General features: G+C 46.3%; 1 protein-coding gene and 1 long non-coding RNA gene across 3 annotated transcripts; one reads left to right on the plus strand and one right to left on the minus strand.

Moving 5' to 3' along the window:
* Positions 1–971: 971 nt before the first annotated feature.
* LOC111845970 (uncharacterized) lies at positions 972–6136 on the minus strand. Of its 2 annotated transcripts, none has more exons than XR_002838782.2 (4): positions 6009–6136; positions 2690–2861; positions 1897–2139; positions 972–1764 (listed from the first exon to the last, which is right to left on the minus strand). It is a non-coding gene; the product is annotated as an uncharacterized lncRNA (long non-coding RNA). The 2 variants fall into 2 exon arrangements; XR_002838783.2 differs by lacking the exon at positions 6009–6136 and adding an exon at positions 3565–3786.
* On the plus strand, positions 6084–8966 carry lratd2b (LRAT domain containing 2b). The gene is made up of 2 exons (XM_023815739.2): positions 6084–6318; positions 6477–8966. The coding sequence occupies exon 2, from the start codon at positions 6691–6693 to the stop codon at positions 7504–7506; it is 816 nt and encodes a 271-aa protein (XP_023671507.1). The 5' UTR covers positions 6084–6318; positions 6477–6690; the 3' UTR covers positions 7507–8966.
* Positions 8967–9233: the final 267 nt, after the last annotated feature.

The following is a 9233-nucleotide window of genomic DNA, read 5'->3' on the forward strand; positions in this document are numbered from 1 at the left end:
TGGGCGTCCTTAAATTCTCCTTTCCCCTTTGGCTGGGTCTTACCGCCATAACCGCTTTTACAATTTCAAGCCACGTTTGGACTGCATTTCTACTCTCTTTGATGGTGCCACGAAAATAAGTCCACATGCCACAAGTCCTTTATGCGTTTTATGAAAATCTCCGCAGAGGGAGAGCGGGAGAACAGGCAGAGGGATCCTGCTCAGGTAGACTCTGCGTCTCGCTCCCCCAGGAGCAGCCTGACAACGGCGACTTTTTGTGTTCCGCCGGGAACCTGATGTTCTGCCGTCGGAGCTCTGTGCAGATGAGGCCCCCAGCAGGGAAGCATGGACGCCAAGGAAACACTGAGTCCAGAAGGATCTGTCCGCTCTTCTCTCACCTTGAAGTGGCTGTGATGTGGATGACATGCCGGATTTCATGCAGACACCCAGTTCCCAGTCACTTAATAGCAGGCCGCACCCATCACACTTACCTTATTGTGAGCTTGACACCGAGTGTTTTTCAACACTATACATATATCCATCCGTCCATCCATCCATCCATCTGTCCGTCCATCCATCCATCCATCCATCCATCTATAGCCATTTACCCAGTGTGGGTCACGGATGGCCAGTAGCTATTCACTGTGCATGATAGACACTCTAGACAGGATGCAAGTTCATCACAGAGCACATACACACACCTTAGGGCAAATAAGTCACCAAACTGGAAGGACACCAGAGCACCCAGTAGAAATTTGTGTAAAGACAGGAAGAGCACACAGCATGCAGAGTAACAGCGTGGGAGTGGGATTTGCCCCCCCCCCCACACACATTTATGGGTGAGGATGCATCTGGTTAAATAGAATTTCAATTTCTTTCTGAAATGTAATATTTCCCTTTGAATGTAACTTGTGACCCTTATTGAGGCAAATTGTTTTGCATTTTTTTTAACCATTGACATTTCACAGTGAGAATGTTTTATTTTTCCACGTGTTAAAAATGTTTCAAGGCAGAACAGAAACTCCCTTCCAGAAGGTGGGCGTAACCCACGCCTCCCCAAAGATAATGTTCTCAGCTTGTATTCTGGATTCTCCATGTCCGGTACATTTGCTGCGTTTTGTCGTCCCACCCCCTGAGTCTTAGCGTCGAAAATATATTCATGAATCACCGGGAGACTGCAGTATTACCGAGGGAACTGCCGTTTGATCTATTCAGTAGCTCAGTAGGGCTCTGCCTTTCTTTGCCTAAAACAATAACAGCAGGGCTCCCTCTATGCCACACTGAGACTATTCAAAATTCAACCCAGAGAAAGAAACATCAGCTTGGACTTTCAGGATCTTCCATTATCTCGACACTTTAGAATGACTTTAATGCTGGGACTGGAGCTTGACTCTGAGTGGGAGGGGAGGAGCTATTGTCTGGATGCTGAACGCAATGGTAGAACTTCTCCTTGAGCTGGTCCTTCACATGCATGCTGTACGATGCACTTCCTGCAGTGTTTTTGTTCCCAGCTAGAGGCTATATGCGGGCAACCCCCCCCCCCCCGGAAGAGTGCAATATCCCGACCCAATGGGGGATCCAGAAGACTCCACTCAGGCTTTAGCATAATCTACTCCAGCCTGCTGTGGAGACACACAGAGTGTGAGGTGGCCTTCTCCACCGACGGCGATTTCCGGTCCTTGTGCTCCACTAGATGTCAGTCTAGAGCAGTTCTGACGCATACATCAGGCTAACACCCCACTGGGGTTCATAGGGTGGTGATTTCCTTTCCGCCATGTCCGTATCCTGCAGGGAAAAGGGGGCGCGTGCGTGAGACAGAGGCTGGCGGCTGGCTGGATGTCCTCCAGAACAACAAGGCAACAACATGATGAGTTCAGGATCCTCAAGGAAGAGGCCACTTTGATGACAAGGACCCACCCATACTTCTCTCCCCTGAGAGGCAGCAGGCCAAAGGTTCCTGCATATCACGTCTATCATGATCAAAGAGAGTCAGACTTCGGATTCCTCCTTCCGCCGAGCCAGCAGATCTGCACGCCTCACAGAGCCTGACCGTCACCAGGCAGCAGCTGGAGCCGAATCATTCCAGCCTTATTCCACACAAAGGTATTTCACTCTGCCTGGCTGATGAATCCTCATTATTAGCCTTAAGAAACCAGTAACCTGGCGAAGAACAGAAAAAGAAATAAATTAAAAAAAAACACTAGTGCCCCATTGCATTGTGGGCAATTTGCAAAGCCCACTGGGAGTCTGATCTACAGGCCGTGCTGTTTAGCCTGCCCAGTTAAGCACCCCCCACTCCAAAAATCTACTCCCCAGTACCATACTCTACAGTTCCAGAAGCTTCTGGAAATCCTGGGATTTATACATATTTCAAACAACCCCCCCTTTGTTGGGCCCTTTATACCCAGGTAGACACAGGCCAAACGCATAAGCAGCACAACCCATGAACGATGCAGAGCGGCCCCATCACAAATTCAGAGTGAAAGGGGCCCTTAAGGGGCTTACTGTTAGCTGCTTAAAATTCTTCAGATGTAACCAAAGCAAACGGTTTGAAAACAAGAAGCGCACTCCAGCTAATTTATTTTGTTTACTTGGGGCGGGCCTGGCCCAGCTGCCTTTGTCCAGGCCACTCTCCATGACATTTGTAAGGGCTTCTGAAATATTACAAGGGATTATGGGTAACCTGGGTCACAAGTTACCCATACTTCACCTGGAGCTCCAGTTTCCGGGCCATAATGGTTTGTTTGAATCACGCGGAGGCTGAAGATATGCGTCGGCCTGACAGAAAACACGGGTCCAGGAAGAGAGCGGCAGTACAGGGACCCAGCTCCGAGCCTCGAGGGCCTTCCGGCTCAAGGTTGAGTGAAATGTCGAGGCAGATGCTGAAATGTCAGAGCATAAATACCTAAAAGTTATTCCCTGTGAGTGAGAGCACAGGAAATGCCCAGCTACCTTCAACTAGCCCAGTTTCTGCCCTGAAGTGACCAACAGCGTTTTCAAAAATGACAAATAAATAATAATTGGAACTCAGAACCCCCAGCTGGATTAAAGACTGCTGACTGCATAATGCTACTGTGGACAACAAGAACATCCATCCATCTTCTTTCTATCACATCTCCCAGTACAAAGTTGCAGTACAAAAACGGGGAAATATTTAAAAATGTTTCAATATTTCAGCATAAACACCCTATTATTAAATTTAAAGATGGCTATTACATCATTGCCAGCGTGAAACTCTTTTTCCACATTTACTTTTAGCTACAAGAAAACCGAACGACATGCACTGGGCTAGCTGTACATGTTAATGTGGGTCTCAGCCACCACCGTAACCAGGGGCAACCCAGTGCTGACCTGTCACGTCATGCAGGAAAAACACGAATGCCACACAACTGGAATGCCGGGAAAAGTTTAAACGTCTAATCTAAGCCCCCGAAAAGCACGATGAGCAAGGAAGCTCACATTCACAACCGCAGGTCTGAGGAGATAAAGAGTCATGCGTGACACAGAATTGCACAGTTCTTCCACCCCTGGAAGATATATTTAAAATTATATGCTTTTGGCAAGGGCAGTAAAAAACCAGCCCACCTCACTGTAAATGTTATGCGCCATCGACCAATGGGAGATCCGGATGACTTTCAAGGAAGAGGCATGGGGGGGGTGCGGGGGTATCTAAAAAGGAAATATGAAGGCCTCTTAGACTTCTTTAGCATACAAACTTAAAAACACCATACTTTCCGAAATTACACCCCAATGTCTATGATTTGTTTATATTCATGCAATTCCATGTACTAGTAAAACTATACTTGCGTCACGTACGTGAGTTTGGGAAAACAGTACTCCGCATTCTATTACTGACATAAATTCATGCATCACGGACAGGTAGCCACAGGTAGTGCATGGTGGCACTCATCCCTATAGCTCAGAAGAGATGATGTCATATTTTGAAGAGGTGATGAGATATTATGTCAGTAAAATGCATCTTATGCAACATGGGGATTAAAGAAAAAGGCGTGTCATTGAAGTAAGCGCTCGGACTTCCCACGCTGTGAGAAAACGGACTTGTCTGGTTGCTTAAAAACAAGAATGGTTTCAGTCTGACAGCCACAGGCCGTTAACGTGGCATAGCTGTTTTGTCCGTGGTGTCTGCCTGACAATCTGGCTTATGCGGATTTAGAAGAACATTCTGACTCGCATAACGAAACAAGATTAGAACCTTAATCGTCAATTTCATGAAAACATGATTAAGCCGGTCATACATTGGGGATAATGAGACAGAGTGAGATGTATTATACAAATAAAACAGAAAAGAGATCCTCGCTGTTCTTAAGCTGAGAGAGCGGCGGTAGCGACGAATGCACCCGCGCTGTTGTAGTTGAGAAGCAGATGGAGGACAGCTTAGATGGGAGGTCTTTAGGAACTGGACCGCAGGCCTGTCTGTCACACACCTGCTGATCAGGGTCTCCACAGTGACAGAAGCCGGCGGACATGTTGATGGGGAAAAGGGGCGGAGCTCACGGCTGCATTCACGGGGACAATTAACGTTAATCATGATATCGTTTGGATCAACCCTCCTAGGTATGCCGTTCCTCATGGTATAAATAAATCAAGACAGAGCGACAGGCGTGGACGAAACTAGATGCTACAAACATAGACCCACAAAAACCAAGCGTGCTAGGTGACCCTACACGGAGCACTGCTCTGGAAAAGCGCCCACAGTCTGGGTCTTCAGGGTACCCACGGGCATTTTGCAACAAATTTTTACGTTTTGCACCATTTCCTGTTAGTCAAGACTGCGCCAAAAACAAAACCGTCTAGTTGCCTTTGCTATCACAGTTTTTCCATGGAGATAGGAAACCACACATCTGCCTTAACTACCCACACGGAACTGGCTGTGAGTCATAATTTTTTAAAGGCGAGACACTGAGGTAACCTAACCTTAACCTAGACTAATCTGACTGACATCAGGAGTGACCTGGTTAAAAATGTGCCTGTGCTCCACATGTGCTGCTTTTATGAAATGTGAGGCTTACATGCACATTTCCTGTAAAAGGTTTAACGACATTTAAAATTAATGTTACAGTGTCAAGATCTATCTTTTTGGGTTTTGGAGGCAAAGTCTTTTGAAGATGACTGCATATGAGCTCAAATATAATTATTTCTAATTTCTTAATTCGTTACCTAGCCAACAGTTTAACAAAAATGTAATGACTCAATGTACGCATTTATACGAGTGCAAGTCTATTGGACCGAGCTGGTTCACCAATATTTCTATACGGTACGACCTCAGAAACTCTTCCTGAGTGTGTACCTAGGAGACTTCAAGTATAGATTCTTGACAACCATGCCATCCTCTGTCTATTTTTGACAGTACGTTTTAACCAAACAATTAAAACAGGATCCCGTTTGTTTATACGTTGGCCGCTAATTTAACTGAAGTTCAGTCTCTAGTTCCAGGAGTTTAGCACACCCCCGCAAATATACCCATGGTGCATGAACAGCTGCTAGACAAGGTTACAAGCTACGCCTCGCATATCATACAGAGGCCCTGCAGCGGATCCGTTTGCAACAGTTTTAGTTTTAAGCCAATGTGACTCAAGTACGACCTGACAGATGTGTCACACTGTGGTTACAGAGGTGCCCCCCCTTTACTAGAGCGCAAGTTTAATAATGTTTTTGGCTAATCACGACACCATCTCTGCAACCCTCTTGCCCTCAAAGACTACTTGGTCATTCTTGGTGTTCATTTATCAATCGTTTATTTCTTCATGAAAATCTCTTTAGCAACCAATACACCATTTTCCACATCACCTTTATTTGCACTTAGCACGCGAATCAGAAAATTGCAGCTTGGAACAAACCACATCCTGCCATGTGAACACATGAGCCTGTGTGTATCGTACCTCCGGTATTGATAATGCCCAAACATTAATTACGTACCATACCCGGCAAAAGCAGAAATGAAAGAAGACCTCTGGTACGACCACAACGGCATTTATTTATAGTTGCAGTTATTGCTATTTTTCACTCACAGAAGTGACTTGTTAGAGGGCTCCCGATTGCTGGCCTGAGTGTACTTTCGGTTTTGCCTGCGCCGGGACGGAGAATAAAAGCGCGCTGCCCCTTTAAACCGGCAGTCCCGTCTAATTACTGCTCTGTCGAGTCGCGCAGCTCTGGGGGAGTCGCGCTTGTACCGAACGCTGCTATACCTGCCTGACCGCTGTGATACTTTAACAGGGCGCTTGCTAGGAGGAGAAAAAAATAAATTAAAAGTAGTTGTTCGCCTTCGATGATCACCGACCCCCCTTTCTTTGCTCTGGCTATGTAATATTACGCTTCGGGGTAAGTTTAACGCTGCCTACGTGTGTGGGATATGCGGGGTGTATCAGGTGTAACACACCTGGCCGGAATATACTACAGTCAGCTTTCCTTGGATTTTGATAATGATCACATTGTGTTAAACGGCACTTGAACGATGGCTTTTTGTTTCTTTTCGGCAGGTCGGGACGTCGACATCTCCGGATCCTTATATTTAAATAATGTCGACAGTGGACCATGGGTTGTAATCCTATAGCGCGAAGGAATTAGTCGTGCCCAGGTCATATTACGTGTTGCGTTTTCAGGAGCGCTTTTTACACCCTGCCTTGAACAGGTGGAACCGCGTCATTTCCCTGCCCCCTTCCCCCGGTCGTATCGGCTACCAGCGGGCTTGCAATGGGCAACCAGGTCGAGAAACTGACTCATTTAAGTTACGCAGAAGTTCCGACGGCGGATCCGAACGGGCTGGACCCCGAGGAGGACGCGCCGCGGATCGGGGTGTCCTACATCTTCTCCAGCGACGACGACGACCTGGAGGATAACGTCGGGGAAACGGACAGGGAGCGCAACGAGGAAGAGGCGCAGTATGACGGGCGCAACGAGGTGGAGTGCGCCGTCTATTACCGGGACGACTGCGTCTACGAAAGGAGCTCAAAGACCGGGGACTGGAGCACTTACTCCCCGGAGAACCTGCTGAATAAGTGCAAGCCGGGCGACGTGTTGGAGTTGGTGGCGACGGGCCAGTATCCGCACTGGGCCGTGTATGTGGGAGACTTTCAGGTTGTCCACCTGCACAGAGCCGAGATAAAGAACAGCTTCCTGACGGATGCTAGTCAAGGCAGACGGGGCAGGATCGTGAACGACCTGTACAGGTTTAAGCCCCTGAGTCCGGACGTGGTGGTGCAGAATGCCATGGAGCAGGTGGGGGCCAAGGAGCTTAGCTGGAGGAACTCGGAGTGCTTCGCCGCCTGGTGCCGGTTCGGGAAACGCGAGTTCAAAATCGGCGGCGAGATACGCATCGGCAAGCAGCCGTACAGGTTAAAAATACAACTATCCGAGAAAAAGAGCCATGTGCTGGAGTTTCAGAGTTTGGAGGACCTGATCATGGAGAAGCGCAGGAACGATCAAATAGGGAAAACTGCTGTGGTCCAAGAGCTGGAAAACCATCTAAACTGTACGGATGAAACGAGGCACGAACAGGGTACCAACTGATGGATTAAAACCGGAGGACGGGGGGGGAGAAACTAAGATTTAATGACGTGAATTAGGACGAGACAACAGGACTTCTGAAAAGCCCTGAAGTCATGTGTAAACATTTTTAATTAAAATTATGGCACAGCCAGTGTCATAATGAAACTAGTCGCTGATTGGTTCAGATCAGTCAATTATAAATAAAGCAAGCAGCGCACATGGTTACTGGTGCAAATACTCGCGAAACTCACATTACTCCTTATTAGTTACGGGGATCTTACATCCGTATTAAATGCGTTTTTTTATGCTGTGACAAAAGCAAGGATGAAACACACACTCCTTACTCTGACGAAGCGAACGGGATTTACCGTCCGTAACTCTTAGAAAACACGATGGTCTTGAAGAGGAGACATCGTAAAGGTGAATTCATCGTGTTCCTTAATATTCCATGAATATTTTTATCTCCGAGATAACGCTCCTTTTATAGTTTTACTCCGTCTGTTGTTACTTTTCACTGGCACTGCTTAGAGCACTTTAATCGACTAATAAATTGTTCGAAGAATTCATGTTCTGGACTTTATCATTAAGAAGCAGATGCACTGAAATAATTGCCTTATACACTTAAAATTATATATAGGCCTATATATCTCCAGCAATAATTCCCAGAACTCCCATTTGGAACCTCCACCTATTTCCCCAGCACATCTTGTTTGCTTACCCAAGGACTAATTTAATCCAGTTAATTTAATCAGATGGTCAGGGTGGTGCGATATACTTCAAACTTGTACAATAATTAAAGGCCCCGAAACCCGCTCTTCAGGCGTGCTGTGCCGTTTTAGCACCTGCTCTTAGGGTGTGTGACTTAAGTGCTTTGATCAAGTAACTTAGACCTCAGCATAAACATATCACAGAGAACTATGGCTCTGCTTTCCTCTTCCACTACATGTTTGTGATGGGAAAAGGTTTCGCTGACTGCCCCGTAGGTTCGTAATTGACAGCACACGACCTGCTATCGGATGTCCGACAGATCCTTTCGGTCGTAGATTATCTAGTTGCCAGTGATCAACAGGTGGTTCGAGGTGACTTGTGGGGTCATCTCGCCAGGTGCTCTCAAAGTCGGGCCTTCGGGTGTGCCACTCCGCTTGATCGTGTAGGGGGTGGGGTTTGGTTAATTATTTTCCTCGCTGGTTATAATTATGTTGCTTGTGAAGGATCCTTTGTACAGTCTGTAATTAAAATGCTAGGTGAGAGGACATTTCTGTGTTCCAGTGCCGTCAGCCAGGGTCTGCTCAGAAAATGGTCTGGCCTACAGTGAGCTGCACTGGTTCAAGTGCCTTTGGTTACTGATTTAGAAAACACACAGCCACTGTAGACTATTCTTTATGGAAGTATTTAACTGGAATGAGAGAACTAGCAAAGAATGACTTGTTTGTTTTTAACTTGTTAAACTGTGCATAAACTTTCCGTTCTGTCAATTATGACCATGCAGTCATTTTTGCATTTTTTTTCTAATCTTAGGTCTGTGATCATCAGATGTTTTTTTTAGACCAACATTATTGCACAAGGCATAAATCCGTGTAATATTTAAACAATGTTTAATTACGCTGAATTGAATTCATTTTAATGTACTAATTAGGATTTCCGCTTGTTTTTAAATTTCAGTGGTATCAGTTCTTGGATGTCCTGTGGTGCTTCAAAATAGAACTTAAATGGACTGTGGTCCTTGTAGCTTCTTACCCAGTATGTTA

This window comes from Paramormyrops kingsleyae, chromosome 9 (assembly GCF_048594095.1).
Source record: "Paramormyrops kingsleyae isolate MSU_618 chromosome 9, PKINGS_0.4, whole genome shotgun sequence".
Taxonomy (NCBI): domain Eukaryota; kingdom Metazoa; phylum Chordata; class Actinopteri; order Osteoglossiformes; family Mormyridae; genus Paramormyrops; species Paramormyrops kingsleyae.

What these genes read in the sequence shown, in the direction of transcription:
- lratd2b (XM_023815739.2), top strand. Translation starts at nt 6,691, where the DNA reads ATGGGCAACCAGGTCGAGAAACTGACTCATTTAAGTTACGCAGAAGTT.